The 21,548-nt window shown below is 42.4% G+C and overlaps 1 protein-coding gene across 1 annotated transcript in view; it reads right to left on the bottom strand.

Moving 5' to 3' along the window:
• Positions 1 to 5,229: 5,229 nt before the first annotated feature.
• TOP1 (DNA topoisomerase I) overlaps positions 5,230 to 21,548 on the bottom strand; it is a 148,646-nt gene continuing 132,327 nt past the window's right edge. The window contains exons 20-21 of the mRNA XM_030213569.1: positions 10,699 to 10,848; positions 5,230 to 6,688 (exon numbers count right to left, since the gene is read on the bottom strand). Of these exons, the coding sequence (XP_030069429.1) occupies positions 6,586 to 6,688; positions 10,699 to 10,848 (253 nt within the window). The 3' untranslated portion in view covers positions 5,230 to 6,585. The remainder of the gene's footprint in view (positions 6,689 to 10,698; positions 10,849 to 21,548) is intronic.

Below are 21,548 nucleotides of genomic sequence, written 5' to 3'. Positions count from 1 at the left end.
TTAGGCTAAAATTTCTACTTTTGGGATCAACAATGTTGTGCTAGAAATATGGTTAAAAGCCATAAATGTATGAATCATGAACTGGTGGACCAAGCCAATAATTAAGAGAGGAGGAGAGAGAGGGAGAAGGAAAAAAAAAAACAACCTTACATGCAAATGCCATGCACAGTTGTTGCTAATTGTTTGTACTGTATTGAAAACTAATAAAAAATATGAAACAAAAAAACAAACCATAAATGTATAAATCCTCCTATCAAATAAAAACCCCCCACACTGAATACCAAATACAAATCACCTATAAGACAAGTGAAAAAATACCACAACTCTGATATCTATCACAAAATATCAATGAATATTTAAGAAATATCAACTGTTTATTGGAAAGCCTCACTGATGTAATTCACCCACAATAAACCATTATAAATTAATTAATATTTCAGCAGTTACTTTGGGTTCCCAATATCTGCACTACTTTATAACTACTGAATTTTTTATGTTTTGGCCCATCTGGTTTTGTGACTAAACTGTTGTGTTTGAAAACCAGTTTTATTTACAAATCTGTGGCACCTAGTGTGGTAAACCTGTATGTCACTATTAACAAGGAGAGTTTTTTGGACTCCTGGTTTGTTCATGTTATGGTCTGGTACCATTTTATTAAGTATTGCAACAGACCAAAGGTCCATCAAGCCCAGTATCCTATTTCCAACAGTGGCCAAACCAGGTCACAAATACCTGGCAAGATCCTAAAAAAGGTCAATACATTTTATGCTGCTTATCCCAGAAATAAGCAGTGGATTTTCCCCAAATCATTTAAATAATGGTCTATGGACTTTTCCTTTAGGAAGCCGTCCAAACCTTTTTAAAATCCCGCTAACTGCCTTTACCACATTCTCTGGCAACAAATTCCAAAGTTTAATTACACATCGAGTGAAGAAATATTTTCTCCAATTCATTTAAAATGTACTACTTTGTAGCTTCATCGCATGCCCCCTAGTCCTAGTATTTTTGGAAAGCGTGAACAGACGCTTCACATCTACCCGTTCAACTCCACTCATTATTTTATAGGCCTCTATCATATCTCCCCTCAGTCGCCTTTTCTCCAAGCTGAAGAGCCCTAGCCGCTTTAGCCTTTCCTCATAGTGAAGTTGTCCCATCCCCTTTATCATTTTCGTCGCCCTTCTCTGCACCTTTTCTAATTGCACTATATCTTTTTTGAGATGCGACGACCAGAATAGAACACAATATTCGAGGTGCGGTCACACCATATATTCATGTTCAGTTGTTCTGCCTATGATTTGCCATTTGGTGTGTGAGTTTACCACATCTGATGATGATTTTGCATAAATAATTCGCTTTTAAGGAGGCATTTTCTGCAGAACTTGGCAGCCAGAAGTAAAGTTTGAACACTAAGTGCCTAGGTTTTGTCCATGTCACATGCTTTCGATGCATAGGCCAAGCAGCTGGCATTTCTTACTCAGAACGTGAAAATATTTGGCTTTCCATTAAGCCTAATTCTTGGGTGTCTCGTTTGCTGTGGAAATTTCAAACCATAAACCTTCATTTCAATCACTGAAGAAACCACCACAGAAGAGAATGAAATTCAGTGTGCCATCTGGCTCTGATGTAGGGCAAGTTGGAGCTCTATAAAGCAGATCCCATTTCAACTGGAGAATATCAGGATTTATTCTAGTGGAAAACGTGCTGCAGAGTACCCAGCTCTCTCAAAATTGGCAAGATGTTATCTTGTAGTCCAGCAACCACGGTTCTGTGTGAACCTTTATTCTCAAAAGCGGGATTCTTTATTGACAAAATGTAGATCATGTCTGCTTCCTGACAGTAGTGTGCCAATTAACTGCTGGCTTAATGGATAATTCGTTTTTATTTGTTGCATTTGTATCCCACCTTATCCCACCTCTTTGCAGGCTCAAAGTGGCTTACAATACATCATGATTAGTGGAAGAATGTTAGTAGATAAACATTTAGTATTGCAGGGTTTTGGTCGTGCCTTTAGGAAATACTATTTTCTTAAGAAAACTGGAAACCATATATTTTTAGAATTTTTTTTAAAGAAAAAATGTTTTAAAATGTTGCATACGTGCTAAACTTATTTTGACTGTTCATCCTACATTGTCGTTGTTAAGGTTAGATTATGCCATTTAATCAAATTTTTAATCACGATTAATTGATTAAAATGTTTTCATTGATGTGCAAGCCCAGCTTTAAGGCATTCTCGATTCTGTAACTGGACACCTATGTGAGAAGTTCAAAAAGTCACCCTGTTGGTCTTTTGTAAAGTAGGTTCCCAATGCACAAAACTTTGAAGCTGCAAATGTGAGCACGCCTTTATGCACAGACCTGTGTATTGTAGCTCTGCCTCGGGTCCATCCAAACTGCTCTAGAAAATACGTACCTACTTTGCTACGATCTGCATGGAGGCAAGATGAGAGAAAGTAGGTTCACATTTTCTGTGTGGATCATCACAACGCAACAATGATTTTGCTACTGAGAGAAAAACATGTGATTTATACTAAATTGAACCCACCGATTCCAAATATGAACTCCGAATTTGCCTGACACGTCTAGATTTTAAGTTATACATGCAAAGCCTATTCACTTATAATATTAATGCTTGGGATGCATTTGTGCTAGTAGTGCAGAACTTCCTTGGGAACAGACGAGCTGAAAACTATGCTGAACTAGTAGACAACATGCTTAAAGCATATGAACAACTTGGCTGCCGAATGACATTGAAAATGCATTTCTTACATTCCCATCTTGACTTTTTCCCACCCAATTTGGGACACGTAAGTGACGAACATGGAGAGAGGTTCCATAAAGACATTTCTACAATGGAGAACAGATATCAAGACCGCTGGAATCGCAACATGATGGAGGACTACTGCTGGTTTTTGCAATGGGAAAATATGACTGGTCACAAATGCAAAAGCCTGAAGCACTTTTAACAGTACTGGGTCTTACTGAAGTAAGACTTTTAAACTGGAACACGAGACTTTTTTTTAAATTCTGCTATTCCATTACATTTTCATATACTGTTTACTATGAAAACTTTGATGTAGATCAGGTAATTGGAGTAAACCTCGTTATGTAAAAAATTATTCAATGCTTTCCAAATGCTTAATTCATTTGGGCAAACTTATGCATAACAAAATTTCCTGATGGGTTACAACAATTCTGACTTCGGATTTGGAATACGCACACTGAATTTAGTATAGGACAAATGGTTTTTGCCCAGTAGCACACGGAAATTTTTTTTTTGTTGTGCTGTGATTTTATAAAACCTCTTTTTTGTGTGTGTAAAGCAAGCTTCATACACAGACTACCTCAGAGGGCGCATCTATTTTATAAAAGTACTGTTTTTAGAACTATCCTTAAAATAGTGTACTACATTTTCTTGCACATATTTACACCTGCTCACAAGGTGTAAATGTGTATTGTGCATTCTTACACCAAAGTTGAATGTGCAGCCCAGATTCGTACGAAGAACTAATAAGCCAACTGGCTGCTAATAACACTAACCTGGCACTAACTTAGATGTGCCTGAGCATTTGCCTATGTGCTATTCTGTAATGATGCATGCAAACCTTTGTGTGGCCATGGGAAAGGCATTCCAGATATTTAGGCGCAGAGTTAGAGAATACTGGGGTTACACATCCAACTTGCCTGACAGGATTTACACCAGGCTTCAGCTTATGTCCTTGCACCCAAAGGTGCGCACAGGAATCTGCTCAAAGTGCTTATTCTAGAAACGGCACTCAATCCAGAACGCTCTTTACAGACTAGCACTTTTTTTTTTGCCCTCAGTGTACATACATCAAACATATAATCGGCGAGTGACCGACTCACTCGCAAATGTGCAGTAGAGACTTCCCTCCCTGTCCCACCCTCGCGTCAATACGTGATGACGGGGAGGGGGGGGGACAGAGATGGAAACTGCGCCGCCGAGGTTGCTACCGCTCCCCCCTCCCCCCCACTTGGAGTCGCCGCCGCCACCCCTCCACCCGGCCGGGCTCTCTCTTCCCTTCTGAACTTACACATCCATTTGCCGAACGCAGCAACGCACATCAGCTGAGCTGCCCCTTCCTTCTCTGTCTGTGTCCCACCCTCGCTGACGTTACGTCACAGGAGGGCGGGGCCACAGGCAGAGAAGGAAGGGCCCACGGCAGCTCAGCTGATGTGCCTTGCTGCGTTCGGCAAATGGATGTGTAAGTTCAGAAGCGAAGAGAGGGCCCCGGCCGGGTGAAGGGGTGGCGGCGGCGGCGACTCAGAGGGGGAGGGAGCGGTGGCGACCTCGGGAGGGGGGGGGGAAGAAGGAAAACCCCAATACCAGCCCGTTTTTACGGGCTCAACGGCTAGTATATACATATTTTCTAAATTACATATATACAATGCAGCTCTGTCCAAATTATCTGTCAGGAATGCCTATGCACAGACTGCATTAAAGTAAATGCTCTCTCTCGGTGCAATTTTACAATACACTAAACATGCAGAAAATGCATCCTAAAATCACCACAATATGCTTAAGAACATCTTATGTGCCCAATCAACCAACTGCTTATCTGAATTGTTTTAAAAACCTAGTTTTCAAGAGAGGCACAATGAGACTTAGATTTGTAACAAAGCTGAAAATTTAAAGACAGACAATGGACATGCACAGTCATATTCTGGAATTAGTGCTCACGGTAAAGGATTTTGGGCACTCCAGGGAATATGTCTTCCAAATCAGGATCACTTTAAGAAGTCCCTTTTTCTTACTGTATTGGGGTCACATATTAACCACCTCGTAGCCTCTGGGGAAAGGCATTAAAAATGAGGAATGAAAATTTACAACATAGAAGTAGCTCTGTTTACCATCACTGTGCACTACACAATGAAAATATCTTGCCTGACTGTCCAAAGGTAATAATTTATATACATTTTCAAGATCCACAGAGATCCTCCTTTGGAAGGCAGGCTTCGGGTTGGTCTTGGAAGCTCAAAGACATCGTATTTGGACCAATTCTAATATTGGCACAACAGGTGGTGTGAATCTCTGGAGCCTTCCCTCAGAACCAATATGCCATTTCTCTTCAAAAGTCAAATTTCTCTTGCTTTGTGAGTTTTATCAAGGAAAAGACAAAGCAGAAAAATGATTCCATTCAACAAACACAAACCAAAAACTCCGTACAAATACATCTGATCAAAAATTGACAAAACACTCTAGACACCAAATCTCAGTTAAGTTGTAGGAATTTATTTTAAATAACCTACGATAAACTGATTAAAAGGGAGTCATGATAAAAATAGAAGATACTTGTGGAAGAAAGATGGTGGGGATATGGCCTCTGCGCACAAGCTAAGCTAACAATGCCTCTAAAAACTAATGATTATAGCAAAAAGGTTTCACATTAAAATTCTGCTTTAATTTTTGTACACAATTACAAAAAAATAAAATAAAATAAAAGCCCCCCTCCCTAGCCCCAATTTTTAAGTTATTTCCTTTATTGTTTGGACCAGTGCTTTCGTTCTTCAAAATACATTGACCTGTGAAAACAGCCCGTCTTTCTATCATACAATGTTCAAGTAAAGGATTGTGATGGAAAAACAGAATTGGTATCTCAGTAAGTGTATACAGTGTGTGCTCAGGAGCAAAGACTGATGGGAAATTGATTCCATCACTAATTTCTATTTAATCATTAAAAGCGCCACACTCGTTCCCTCATCCCTCCCCCCCCCCCAACACCCACATCTGACAAACATGATCTTTAAGATCAAGAAAAACAAAGTTTAAATACTTTAAAATAATTAAAGGAAATAAAAATTCACATTTAGAAAGGAACACTCAAGTCTAGAAACCTCTTCCCATCATGCTTTGCTTTTAGCACGGTCTTAGAAAAGATGGATGGTCCCCAACACTTGTGAGAGAAAAGAAATTTCATCATGCCCCCCAAACTTGCTCTCCTCTGACCACAGGGGGATGGGGTGGGGGGAGCGGAAGGTGGGGGACCTACTTTACCAGGAGCAGTGATGGTATGTGTGTTTATTATTTTGAAAGTTCCTGAACAAGAGGGAAAGGGGTAAGGAGTAAATTCCTTTTTTTTTCTATTAAAATATAGAAGTTATTGCAAAACCCTAACTGTAAAAACACACCAATATAATTGGACTTTCTATACAGTAGCTAAAGAACCAAAGTTCTTTCAGTGAAATGATGAAATTTGTCTGGAAGACTGACAAATTCTCAAATCCACTTGTCCATCTTGATGAGAAACAAAAAAAAAAGAAAAGAAAAAGATAACTATAATGTTTGTTATCCGAGTATTTTTAGATAATAAGCTGTCCATAGGACAACTGGCTCAAGGCTCCTAGAAGTATTTTTTCCTTATAGGTTTATGGTTTTTCACAGACATTGGCTCTAATGCTTTTTTCCTTGATTTTTCTCATTTGCTTTGCCTGTACCATCTCTCTCCTTACTTCTTTCCCCCTCCCCACAAATAAAAACAAGGTCAGGACAAGTAAGGCTCACAAGTTCATCAGTCTCCCTAAAACCAGGCTACGCTTTGCAGCAGGACCCAGTCTGTAAAAAACACATTAAAATTCATAGTCCTCATCGGCCATGTCAATGGCCCAGGCAAATTTCTCTCGCTGCGTTTTGTTGTAAATCTTCTCTACAGGGATGCCAAACTTCTTACACCTACAGATACATATAAAAAAAATATGCTGGTTAGTTTTACAGAGTTAGAAGACAGGACTGCCACAATGTAGGTAAGTTCAGAAGACACACCGATGTTCAGTTTCTCCGTAAATCCATCAGAATATGCGGAGAAGCTCTTGAGAATGCAAGGATTGAGCAACAGAGCTTCTCCGCATATTCTGATGGATTTACGGAGAAACTGCTGCCCCTGCCCTGGTTTTCTTGGCCTAGCCTGTCCCTGGTACCCACTATGGGGTCAGGCTCCAGAAAAGGAGGGTGGGAATAGCAGGTGAGCAGATCTAATGTTATTATATTACACAGATCAGGCTTTAGGAAATCTGAAGTATGGATTTACACAGCCAAATTAGGTACTGTACACATTTCTTTAACGGAAGAAGAAATATTTTTGGGTGATAAGACAGTGGCCTCTATTTTAAAAGCATCACCTGTAAACTGTGATTTGAGAAAGCTGCAATTTACACATGGAGATGGGCGAGATGCAAAGATTTTGAGGTGGTATGGTTTAGGGCAGGGCTATTTTGATTAAAGAATTTGTTACTGGTGAGGTAAAACAAATCTACAAATATATTCCCAATTTTAGAAAGAGAATAAATGTCTATGGGGATAACAGCCCCACTCTGCATTACAACAGCTCACAACCACATACAGATTTTTAAAAAGTGCTCATTTCAGCCAAGATTTTACATGAGGGATTTAAAGGAGAAATTCTCCTTAACCCCCCATTCTTTAAATGAAAATTGTGGCCCCACTAAATCAGTGGCACTTACACATAAGGTACATGTTAATAAATGTGGTTAGCTACAAGTGGAAACAGGGAATTCCAGACACTCCCACCCGCTGAATGTGCTGACAGGTATTTTAGGAAAGGTTCTGAGTTGGCAGAGCACTTTCTAAAATACTGCTGGAATCGAGCACATCCAGAACTGGATGTCTCAATTCCAATCTCTACATACAACACCCTCAGGATCTCGGCAGAAGGTGAGTATGCTGGACCTCTTTTCCTCCCCCTTTATTCACAAAATTAACATGAAGAATGTACATTCAAAGCTGGTCTAAAAACATTTCTTTTTTTCAGATGCACTATCCCATATGTTCCAGGGTTCTTGGGGATGTAATCGGTGAGTCTGTTCTACAGTAGAGCCTGCTTCTTTCTAGTTCCCTCTCTTTCTTCCTTCTTTTGCTATACTACGTACAAAGGCTGTTCAAGGGCGATATGTCAAATATTTAATAAACTTGAAACTTGTTCTGGGATGAGGTGCTTAAATCCAGCTCCACAGGAGTTTAAAAAAAATGATTTTTATGGGCATGTGTCCTTTGCCCTGTGGCTTTCATGACATGACATATTGAGATAGAGCAGAAAAGAGCCTGGAGAGGAACAATCCAGAACAAAAAGTATTCAGCAGCGTCCAAACATTCTGGCATCACAATTTTCCATTTCAATTAAGGTCAGTGTTAGGGTGCTATGGCTGACCTCTTGAATCCGCTACCTACATTCCTGTGCCCGCTCTGCTGAACGCCTTTGGCTGAAATCCCATACTGACTTCATACATTTCAAATTCTTGCTGACCTCCTTCCAAGTCTGCTCTTTTACTTGCCAAACAGGACTATTAGATTGTAAGCTCTTGGAGCAGGGACTGTCTTTCTTCTATGTTTGTGCAGCGCTGCGTACGCCTTGTAGTGCTATAGAAGTGATAAATAGTAGTAGTAGTAGTCTCTTGTAACCAGAGCTAATATTGTGATGTCATAATGCCTCAGGCCACCAATAAGAGCCAACCTCATCAGTGATGTCACAATGGCTTGATTGTCCTATACTTGGCTCACTTTTATTACATAGCTCTTTGAGCAGGGACTGTCTTTCTTCTATGTTTGTGCAGCGCTGCGTATGCCTTGTAGCGCTATAGAAATGCTAAATAGTAGTAGTAGTAGTAGTAATTACTCCAGTTGACAAATTCTTTTGGCACAAACCCTCGACGTCTCTTTTGCACACTGAAATCTCTCCTCAAAGTGCCTTCACCTCCAACTCCCCCTTCACTTTCTCCCCAGACTCTGGTTGAGTACTTTCATAAGGTTCACAAGATTAAACTTGAATTCTCAACCAAGTCACCTCCATCTCTCCTTCCCTTAGTCCATTCTCTCAACCCTCTGCCTCCTTTTCTGAAATCACTGAAGAGAAAACTGCACATCTTCTTTCCTCCTCGAAACTAACTACCTGTTCCTCTGATCCTATTCCCACCCATCTACTTAGCACTCTCTCTCCTACTGTCATCCCTTTTATCTGTCATATCCTCAACCTTTCACTTTCCACTGCAACTGTTCCTGATGCCTTCAAACATGCTGTAGTCACACCACTCCTTAAAAAACCTTAATTGGACCCTATCTGTCCTTCCAACTATCATCTTATCTCCCTCCTCCCTTTCCTATCCAAGATACTTGAACGTGCTGTTCACCGCTGTTGTCTTGACCTTCTTTTATCTCAAGCTATTCTTGATCCACTTTAATCTGGCTTTCAACCTCTTCTTTCAACTGAAACAGCATTTGCTAAGGTCTCCAATGACCTGTTCTTGGCCAGATCCAAAGGTCTCTATTCTATCCTCATCCTTCTCGATCTGTTTTTGACACTGTTGATCACAGCCTGCTCCTTGATACGCTTTCCTCACTTGGATTTCAGGACTATTCTTTGCTGGTTTTCTTCTTATCGCTCCCATTGTACTTTTAGTGTATACTTTGATGGATCCTACTCCGCTTCTATCCAGTTGGTGTACATCAGGGATCTGTCCTGGGACCTCTTATTTTCTCCATCTATAAGTCTTCCCTTGATACTCTCTCATCTCATGGCTTTCAGTATCACCTTTACGCTGATGACTCCCAGATCTACCTCTCCACACCAGAAATCTCAGCAGGAATCCAGGCCAAAGTATCAGCCTGCCTGTCTGACATTGCTGCCTGGATGTCTTAGCGCCATCTGAAACTAAAAAAGACCAAGACTGAGCTTATCATCTTTCCTCCTAAACCCTCTCCTCTTCCCCCATTCTCTATTTCTGTGAATAACACTGTCATCCTCCCTGTCTCATCAGCTCATAACCTTGGGGTCATCTTCGACTCCTCTCTCTCCTTCTCTGCACATATTCAGCAGACTGCTAAAACCTGTCGTTTCTTTCTCTATAATATCACTTAAATTCGCCCTTTCCTTTCTGAGCACACTACCAGAACCCTTATCCACACTCCTATCACCTCTCGCTTAGACTATTCCAACTTGCTTTTACCATCTTCAATCTGTTCAAAATGCTGCTGCACGACTTATATTCTGCCAGTGTTGCTATGCTCATTATTAGCCCTCTCCTCCAGTCACTTCATTGGCTCCCTGTTTCCGCATACAGTTCAAACTCCTCTTATTGACCTATAAGTGCATTCACTCTGCAGCTCCTCAGAACCTCTTCACTCTCATCTCTCCCTACATTCCTCCCCGGGAACTCCGTTCACTGGGTAAATCTCTCTTATCTGTACCCTTCTCCTCCACCGCTAACTCCAGACTCAGTTCCTTTTATCTTGCTGCACCATATGCCTGGAATAGACTCCCTGAGCCAGTACGTCAAGCTCCCTCTCTGGCTGTCTTCAAAGCTAAGCTAAAGGCCCACATTTTTGATGCTGCTTTTAATTCCTAACCCTTACTCACTTGTTAAGTACCCGTATTTTATCATTCCCACCTTTGTTATTCCCTTATCTCTTATTTGTCCTGTCTGTCCTAATTAGATTCTAAGCTCTGTCGAGCAGGGACTCTCTCTTCATGTTCAAGTGTACAGTGCTGCATGTGTCTTGTAGCTCTACAGAAATTTATTTAGTTAATACATTTATACCTCACATTTTCCCCACTAGTTGTAGGCTCAATGTGGCTTACACATAACAGTAGGGCGCTAAATGATAAGTAGTAGTAGTAAAAGGTTTTTGGATATGCATCCATTTAGCTCCAGAGGGACTCTACAGGGGCTTACCAAGCAACGGAAATCCTGGGATCTAGATAGTTGAGTTTGGAGGTACCCAAGGCAATCTGTTTGTTTTCTTCTCGGTCTGTAGCCTGGACCTCCAGTTTCATCAACTGTTCCTCCACTCTCTGAACTGCTTTCTTCTTGCTCTCCACCATTCTGTAGAATGTACATCCAAAAATCAGTTTGATCACAATTTCTGATTATTTTTGGAAAAGAAATGCTTATACCATGTGCCAGATCAACATCCCTGAAAACCGAACTTCTTCCATGGAACATACATAACGTAGGGCTAACTTTCTCCTGCAGCCAAACCTGGGTGCAGATGCTCAAAACTTTGCTGTTGTAAACGGAGTTTTACCACCTGATTAGCTTGGCTGATCAGCTCCCTCATGCTCAACGCTAATGAGAAGCAAATTTATTGCGGTCATTGCACTAAGCATGAGGGACAACTGCGGGCAGATTGTACCTGGGCATGCGATCAAGAACTATGAGAGTTAGGCACGGCTCTTGAGCGTATACCTAGAGAGCATAGGAGAAAAGCCCTGGTTTGACATGTCAGGGCTTAAGGTCCCTGCCCACCCCCCAAAATAAAATTTTAACCTGGTGATCCAATGGGACACCCTAGCCAGGACCCCCCCCCAAATCCCTGTGTCCTACCTCTAAGTTGGAGGAAGAGGAATGGAGTCCTCTACTCCATCTTCCTGCAAACGCCTCCTCAAAATGGCGGCGCTCTGCCTGGTGCATCCTGGTATGCAGTGGGCTGGCTACCATATAAGAAAGAAAACTCCCTTATATGGTAGTTAAGCCCTGCCCAGTGCATCCCAGGATGCATTTGGCAGGGCACCACCATTTTCAAGAGGTGCTTGCTGGAGGAGGGAGTAGGACTCCGTCCTTCTTCTTCCAACGGGGTGGGGGGGGGGGGGGGCTGGGAACCACCAGGCCCTCACATCTTTTGGGAGGTGGGCCTGGAAGCATGCAAATGCATGCTGAACAGGGTCTCCCCATTCCTCCCCAATCCCTGGCAATACCTAACACCAGCTCTGAGCTAGCGTAGGGTTTGCCAGAGGAGCAGCACCCTTGTTCGGAGCGCTGCCCACTGAGCATTGGGGAGGAACATTAATGGCCTTGTTTAGCATCTATTTGCATGCTATTAGTGTTCGAGCCAGCGAGCTCATTATTTCACTCACTTGTTGGCTCTGAACATTTTGCGGTAGCAAATGCAGGCGCTAATCTGTTCTGGCAACCATGTGCAAATTCACAGTACAATCTGTGGAAGTTTTCAAATTCTGTTGATTCAAGTACATAAGTATTGCCACACTGGGACAGACCAAAGGTCCATCAAGACCAATATTCTGTTTCCAACAGTGGCCAATCCAGGTCACCAACGAAATGGAGTAATTTCAAATTCTATGCCTATCATCAACACAAAGACATCTCAAAATGTATTAATATAGAAATAACTGAACATTACTCTGAGACACAACACAAGGAAGGTAACCAGAATCTTATTCATGTCTCAGAAGGGAAAAAAACGTACTCTGAGCAACAATAAGTATACAAATGAGACTGGATATTTGAAGATTTCCCAGGATATGGCATTCCTGCCACGGCAACTCATCCCCGCTGGCAGTCAGGCACACAATGAGAAATACAGTTGAGAACATACTGGTGCTTGAACTTAAAGGAAGTAGGATTCTTAAACATTTCAAGCTAGGTATATAACCATTATGCCACTTTTTTCTGTTCAAGTTGGTAAAACAACAACATTAGCTCGGAGGGAAAAGAATGACCAGTATAATTAAGTGTAAATAAAAATCACTAGTAATGGCTCATATTATAAACTTAATTTGCAGGCAGGGCACTTTGCTTTTTTCCCCTCTCCATCCATCTCTCTCAAGAGTCTGCAGCCACTGTCAGTGAGTCTGTATGTGCAGGGAGCAGATGGAGGCTAGCATGGCTAGACTATGACTTTCGACAGAAGCTGTTCTGGCTGCATGAAGTACACACAGAGTAGCAAACCACAGACGTGATTTTTCTCTGCAGTACGTCATCACTGGTACTGTCTCATGGAGTTGGGTTACTGTGGCAAATTTCACTATCCCTCTTTTGCTGTTTGTGCTAAGGGTGTTCTAATGCGACTCGATAAGGAGCATAAGCAAAGCCCTTAGTTTTCCTGCAGCAATTATGTGGTACATTTGTGCAACAAGTGATTTCAAGGAGGCGACAGGAGGATATTTTTCTTTGGTTAAATATTTCTCTCACCTGTATGCATGCATGCTCTAAACAAGTCAAAACAATGGGCTATGACATATCAGCCCAATTAGGGGGGAAAATAAAGAAATGACATACAAGAGTTTGGGATCAGTGGAAAGAAAGGGAAGAGGGGTGATGAAAAGGAGGGGGGGATGTGGGGGGTCTGTGGGCTGTCAACTCACACCCTTCTTTCTCTTACACATATATACCCTGATTGATCTCCTCTCCTACTCAACCTCCCATCACTTCATTCACACATCGAACTTCTCATTCATAGGTCTGGCCGAGGGACATCTGATACCCTAGGCCAGTGGTTCTCAATCCAGTCCTTGGGACACACCTAACAATCAGGTACACAGGATACCCATAAAGCATATGCATGAGATAAATTTTCATGCATTACATTCACTGCAAATCTATCTCATGAATATTCATATCCTGGAAATCTGACTGGCTGTATGTGCCCCAAGCACTGGGTGGAGAACCCCATGCCCTGGGCAACTTTCAGCCATGCACACCCCACCTCTTCCTCCTTCCGAGGAGTGGCTCAAGGGTGTAGCCACCATACGTGCACACACAATCTTCTTAATTCTGTAAACGTGCATGCACAATTTTACACTTAGCACACAAGCTATAGAGTCAGCTGTGTGCGTAAGTTAATATAAGCTGCTAATTGGCGTTAACTACTAATTATTGGCTATAATTCATACTGCTAGTTTTGTGTACCGTGGAAAATATTGGCATGCTCTCCCTTCAAATGTGAGACCGGAATCATGAGAAACTTTTCATGTAATCTGTGTTTAAATTTGGTTTAGTTTTAGAATTATATATCACTAGAAATGGTTAATTATATTGTAGTCCGCACTGGTCCAAATTCAGTTTGTAGCAGAATATAAATTTTAATTGTATTGTATAATTGGCAAAAATTGGCACTATCTAGGAGTTATGTAACTGCTTTTAGTTGGGATCCTGCAAACTGCATGCACAAAATCCATTGCATGCAACTGTTATATCCTCTCTGATACCCTAACTTGCAGCCATATTAAACCCCTTGTTTCACTTTCTCTTCCCCATACTAATCTGGGCTTTGCCAAAGAAAAGAAGTGGTGCAGCTATGGAGAAATCGGGCCTTACCTTCTAATTTGCTTTCCTTTAGTCCCTCCAGACCTGCCCCGAGAATGATGGGTTGTGCAGACGTACCAGCAGGTGGAGACTGGGTATTCAAAATAAATACCCTGCACATCAACCAACGTGACTAGGACCCCCCCCCCCCCCACTATCCAAAACGCATCATCCACGTACGCACTCACAAAACACTCACCTCCCCTTCAAGTACCAAAAACTAGGGCGGGATCTGGGCCGGTCCAGAGGGATCTAAAGGAAAGCAAATTAGCAGGTAAGGCCTAATTTATGCTTCCTTAGCGTCCCTCCGGATCGGCCTGGAGACTGATGGGAAGTAAAGCAGTAAAATTAAGGAAGGGACCCACAGAGCACCACAGTAAGAACTCTCGCCCCAAATATCACATCCTGATGGGCTGCATCCACGCAGTAGTGTCTAACAAAACGAATGCAAGGATGACCAAACCATCAACCAACAAATACCCAGAGGAGAACTCTCTGCCCAGCATGATGCCATCCCCCAAGTGGAATGCACCCTGAGGCCTTCTGGAACCATCCTACCACCAAGAAGATAAGCGGGTACAATAGTCTCCTTAATCCATCTTGCAATAAGTAGCCTTGTAGTCCATCTAGTTCAGCATCCTGTTTTCAATAGTGGCCAATAACAAGTCACAATTATTTTTATTAAAAATTTTATATACCGCCAGGCCATAAAAGGATCTAAGCGGTTTACAAAACAATAAAATACAAATACATTTAAAAGATGGAAAGGAACTCCATATACATAACAGAAAAAAGATCTAACACAATCAAAACAAGAACAGTCATCCTTAGAAAAATATAACCGCCCCCCCACCCAATTATATCTATCATACTGAGCCATAAATCTCTCCAGGAGTGTACTGAACCTTACCATTATTATCCAACTGAGTATCAAATGCTAACTGAAAATAATCTCTCTTCAAAAACACCTTAAGCTTTTAAAATCCCCCCCCCCCCCCGCCCTAATATATGTTGGCAACCCATTCCACAAATATGGTCTAGCCAGAAAAAGGCTCTTTCATGAGCGACTTCCCAATAGGCCTTAGAAACAGGCGGAAGTACCATCTGGAACTCTTGCAGTAAATGTCAGGTTCTACTAGGGGTAGAGGGAATTATCAACAAGCTTAAATAATCCGTCTGATGTAAGTAAAAGGCTCTATGAGAAAGGCTCAGTATCTTAAAATTAATATATTTCAATGGAAGCCAATGATATTGCAAGAATAGTGGTTAAACGTAAGTTCCCCAGAAATCTAAGCAGCAAAATTCCATGCTACTTACCCCCCACCCCCCCCCCCCCCCAAAAAAAAAAAAAAGTAATGGCTTTTCACAGGTTAACCTTAATAGCCGTTTATGGACTTTTCCTATAGCTCTGCTAACTGCTTTTACCCACATCCTCCGGAAAGGAGTTCCAGAGCTTACCTATGTGATGGCTTGTTTTAAATGTACTACATAGTGACTTTGATGGTGTGTCCAGGGGCGTAGCCAGACAACAGATTTTAGGTGGGCCTAGGCAAGAAGTGGGTGGGCACCAAGTATTCTCCCCCTCTTCCAGCACCAAAATAAAATCTCAGCTGGTGGGAAAACTCTTTCTTTCCACCTTGGCAGTCTGCTGCAGGGGTGCACTGAAAATTGAGCATGCGCAGGTGCCGGTATTGTGGAGAGTAGCATTTGCATTACCATCAGGGGGAAGTCTTCAGCTGGTGGAACTTGGGATCCCCAGCAGGTACCTCTAAACATATGCTACTGTTGGGTGGGCCTGAACCATAAGTGGGTGGGCCCTGGCCCACCCAGGCCCACCTGTGGCTACGCTACTGGGTGTGTCCCTTAGTCTTTGTACTTTTTGAAAAAGTAAACAAGTAAGTCTTCCACCAATGTCTGATAAGACAAAGAGCTGCTCCTCAAAATATTTATCGTCTGCCAAGTAAGAGCGTAAATGGTGCAGTGTTCAATCTACCTCAACTCTTTTTTTCCTGATTTAATGGCCAACATATTACCATGAAGCATGATGCTGCCTCTTAAGATCCCTAATCTTTACAGGAACAACTTGCTCCAGAATATTCTCTATGAGTGACTGCTAAAAGTGAACCATGACTTCTATTTAATCCGTGCAAAGATCTCTACTTCTTGCATCCCACAACTGCATAAATTACTCAAAATTTATATCCCCATAACATTCCTCACAGGACCCCATAAGCTTAATCTTATAACATGGCAGTGTATTCCATAAAAATGACCTTTGAAATCTGCATGGCAGAACTCAATATCTAACTTGCTTAGACACAAATACTAAATCCTGATATGTGACCCTCATGTACAGAAACAATCTTATGCCACCCAAGAGCTTTCTTTCATCGCCTCAAAAAAGTTCTTATTCTCACTTGGTTTAAAAACAATCAATCCAAGCAAGACACAATAAAATCCTCTAACACCATAAACGTTGAGGCATCCAAATTCTGGGTATGTTGAGCTTCTGAGAAGTATTTGAAGAGCGATAAACAGCTATAGCAAGAACTTCCAAACACACCCTTCCAAACACACACGTGTAACTGTAATGAGTCCTTCATTATTAATACTCCCTTCTTTACCCACTTTAGGGAAATTCCATAAACAAATTCAGTGGGACAGAGGAGACTGCACAGCACTACATCACTAAGCAATAACCAAGCCTGTTACGCAAAGCAAATCAGGCTGTAAATCAATTAACAGGTCATCAAGTTTGGACTTTAAAGGCCAAACAATTAGATACATTTTTAAAGAAGTTACAGGTGTATAATGAGTCTTAACAAGTGGTACATGAACTAACCAGGGAGTACATGGTATGAATAGTGCCAAATCCCAGTAAGCAAAGGAATGCTGAACATGGAGAGAACGTTCCTCTGGGAAAACTTATTAGCATTACATAGTCCCATGATAGAAACGCTCACCCAACAGCAGCTGTCGCATACATTAGTGTACAAATTTGCACATGAAGAGGCACACACACACACAGTGAACAGAAAAAAGGGAACATGTGCATTTTACCTCTTAGAACGAGTTACTGGGCACCTATTTAAGTCAAATATTCAGTAAATGTGCAGAAATGTATTGAAAATAAGGCAACAATAATAAATAACCACACGCTAATGCTGTTGTCAGATAACCTTATAAAACAAAAATCTGATTAATAACGAACACAGAGCTACTCCTGCAAAGTAAATAAGATTAATTTCAGTTAGTTTCTTCAAAATGTCGTGCAGCGTGAAAATGCTACTCTGTTTTATTGCAGTGTCGACCGTGTGTCGATCAAGTTCTTCCCATGCAGTCATTACCCTTCTGTAGTCTGTTGTACCAGTTTCATCAATCTTAAGAACCTTCCCAGTACAGTAACACCAAGTTTATGGACCTACTGGCTGACAATAGAAGTGAGATTTAGGAAACTACTTAAATCTTTGTTATAACTAAATACTTTGGACACATATTGATTCCATATCTGGACAGTTTTGTCTATAAGAAGATGTTTTTATTAGATTTCTGGTGGTGTTAATGTAATTTGATATGCAGTTAATTTAATGGAGTTTTGTCTTATAGGAATTTTAATTGTGTTCCCTGTTGTAAACTGTCAGGATGGTATGAATAAATTTTGTTATTTTTATTAAGCTTATTTAAGCCTCCAAATGTCTGATTCTTTGTAAGAAATTCAGCAATAAGGCCTTTTACACTGTAATGTTTAGTTTATCGCAAAAATTGATACCAACTCTACCTTCTTCAGTAAACATCATTTTCACAGTTAGTATAAACAATGAGATCACAGTGACCTCATTTTTGCACAGCAAACAGCAAGTTCTGGAAGATAATTATGCAAAGTGATGCCTGACGATTATTTTGGTACAAATTACTCACTCTGTGTGTATGTTTGGTGAGAAAGAATAACACAAATTAAACACTGCGATAATGTATCAGCGTCTAATTGAGATTCCAGGCACAGAAGAAATATTCTGAATATCTCTAATGTCTTAAAGAGAAAAAAAGGAGAGAGAGACTAATGGGCTCATTTCCTACCTGCTGGGAGACTGAGAAAATACTGAGGCTAAGGTCACATGGCCAGGGCTCCTATTGGCTCTCTAGAGTCAGAGTTTTTTCTCAGTCTCCACCTGCTGGAAGGCGAGCACAACCCATCAGTCCAATCCTGGTCTGGTCCGGAGGGACGCTAAGGAATGTATCTATTAGATGTCAATGTCAACAGATTTTAAAAGATGCTACAGTACTAAGGCAACAGGAATCGTTGTGTTCCTCCACATAGTGGGCAAAAGCAAACTACACACTTACAGTCACCAGGGGAGTAACTGTATAAGGAGTCACCTCAGAGTATGCTGTACATGACATCTAACAGAATACTGATTAACAGAAAAGTACATACAATTATTTGATGGTGCGTACTTTGTGAGTAGGCATGTGTGTGGGCAAACTGCACAGGTATGCACGTAAATGACACTGTAAGAATACATTTAAATGCTTTTTAACATCTAGATGTGGGCATGTACACAAATAAAACCAGTAATACCTGAATCAATTCCTAGTGAATGTCAGGGGTGAGGAGGAGGAGGATTAACATAGTAGATGACGGCAGAAAAAGACCTGCATGGTCCATCAAGTCTGCCCAACAAGATAAACTCATATGTGCTACTTTTTGTGTATACCTGACCTTGATTTGTACCTGCCATTTTCAGGGCACAGACCGTAGAAGTCTGCCCAGCACTAGCCCCGCCTCCCACCCACCAGCCCCGCCTCCCTCCACCGGCTCTGGCACTGACCGTATAAGTCTGCCCAACACTATCCCTGCCTCCCAACCACCGGCTCTGGCACTGACCGTATAAGTCTGCCCAGCACTATCCCCCCCGCCTCCGGCTGTGCCACCCAATCTCGGCTAAGCTCCTTAGGATCTATTCCTTCTGAACAGGATTCCTTTATATTTATCCCACGCGTGCTTGAATTCTGTTATTGTTTTCATTTCCACCACCTCCTGCGGGAGGGCATTCCAAGCATCCACTATTCTCTCCGTGAAAAAATACTTCCTGGCACCCACCTGCAAGCTCTCTTCTGCCACATGCAGTGAGAGGCTGAATGGATCCATTTGCCACCTGTTTATACTGTTCTCCATACTGGAGATGTCAAATGAACCCACTGCCATTTGTCTTCTGCTTCCTGAGGCATGCACAGGGTGATCATTGCACAATGAAAAACATTTAAAACCTGCATCACTTCTCCAGAAGGTGCGCGGGGGGGGGGGGGGGGGGGGGGGAGAATCAATTATGGACTCACAAGGAAGGTAAGAGTTGGGTACAGTGGGACCCAGAAGAAAGAGGGAGATTTGCCATGTTCTGCTGTCCTCCAGTAGCAGAGACCTGTATTGTACCTGTCTGCCAGGGGAAAAAGAGGAATTAGCGCCGACTCAGAAGCGTTCTGCCCATGCAGTTAGCAATTTTTCACTCTGGTAGCGGTGAAGTCACCTCAAGCTCACCTTGAGAGCTAACTGAACATGCAGAGAAGTCAATGCATTCCGCTGAACCAGTCAACTGTTGCAAGCCTGAGAGGCAGAAGAGGAGGAAACTACCATGTGTTGAATTGAGGAAGGGCTGGCTGCATCCTGCAGACCCTGGCATAGGAGGAGTGTGAAGTGTTCTGTCAAGGCCCAACACCCCACCCTCCCTGAGAACTGCTGCTCTAAACCAATTCGCCATGACTGATGATCAAGAGTTAATCCAACTCATCTCTTCTCTCCCTGTTCAAGATACTGGAAAAGTCAGCCAGACATCGTAAGCAAGCATAGAAACTGAATGCTCACCATCATAAGCAACTTACAGAATGGGGTAAAAAATATTAGAGTGAAAAAGAGGTAATATAAATCCTTCTGGAACTCTCAATTGTGATGACCAAGGGGCAAAACGGTCCCCCACTCACACAAACAGTGGCGTACCCTGCAAAAATTGCCAAATCCTTGTGGAACTCTCAATTGTGATGACCAAGGGGCAAAACGGTCCCCCACTCATACAAACAGTGGCGTACCCTGCAAAAATTGCCAAATCCTTGTGGAACTCTCAATTGTGATGACCAAGGGGCAAAACGGTCCCCCACTCACACAAACAGTGGCGTACCCTGCAAAAATTGCCAAATCCTTGTGGAACTCTCAATTGTGATGACCAAGGGGCAAAACGGTCCCCCACTCACACAAACAGTGGCGTACCCTGCAAAAATTGCCAAATCCTTGTGGAACGCTCAATTGTGATGACCAAGGGGCAAAACGGTCCCCCACTCACACAAACAGTGGCGTACCCTGCAAAAATTGCCAAATCCTTGTGGAACTCTCAATTGTGATGACCAAGGGGCAAAACGGTCCCCCACTCACACAAACAGTGGCGTACCCTGCAAAAATTGCCAAATCCTTGTGGAACTCTCAATTGTGATGACCAAGGGGCAAAACGGTCCCCCACTCACACCAACAGTGGCGTACCCTGCAAAAATTGCCAAATCCTTGTGGAACTCTCAATTGTGATGACCAAGGGGCAAAACGGTCCCCCACTCACACAAACAGTGGCGTACCCTGCAAAAATTGCCAAATCCTTGTGGAACGCTCAATTGTGATGACCAAGGGGCAAAACGGTCCCCCACTCACACAAACAGTGGCGTACCCTGCAAAAATTGCCAAATCCTTGTGGAACTCTCAATTGTGATGACCAAGGGGCAAAACGGTCCCCCACTCACACAAACAGTGGCTTACCCTGCAAAAATTGCCAAATCCTTGTGGAACTCTCAATTGTGATGACCAAGGGGCAAAACGGTCCCCCACTCACACAAACAGTGGCGTACCCTGCAAAAATTGCCAAATCCTTGTGGAACTCTCAATTGTGATGACCAAGGGGTAAAACGGTCCCCCACTCACACAAACAGTGGCGTACCCTGCAAAAATTGCCAAATCCTTGTGGAACTCTCAATTGTGATGACCAAGGGGCAAAACGGTCCCCCACTCACACAAACAGTGGCGTACCCTGCAAAAATTGCCAAATCCTTGTGGAACTCTCAATTGTGATGACCAAGGGGCAAAATGGTCCCCCACTCACACAAACAGTGGCGTACCCTGCAAAAATTGCCAAATCCTTGTGGAACTCTCAATTGTGATGACCAAGGGGCAAAACGGTCCCCCACTCACACAAACAGTGGCGTACCCTGCAAAAATTGCCAAATCCTTGTGGAACTCTCAATTGTGATGACCAAGGGGCAAAACGGTCCCCCACTCACACAAACAGTGGCGTACCCTGCAAAAATTGCCAAATCCTTGTGGAACTCTCAATTGTGATGACCAAGGGGCAAAACGGTCCCCCACTCACACAAACAGTGGCGTACCCTGCAAAAATTGCCAAATCCTTGTGGAACTCTCAATTGTGATGACCAAGGGGCAAAACGGTCCC

Source organism: Microcaecilia unicolor, chromosome 8, assembly GCF_901765095.1.
Source record: "Microcaecilia unicolor chromosome 8, aMicUni1.1, whole genome shotgun sequence".
NCBI classification, from domain to species: Eukaryota; Metazoa; Chordata; class Amphibia; order Gymnophiona; family Siphonopidae; genus Microcaecilia; species Microcaecilia unicolor.
Note: the sequence above shows the minus strand (reverse complement) of the source record. Positions and strands in the feature narration are given on the sequence as shown.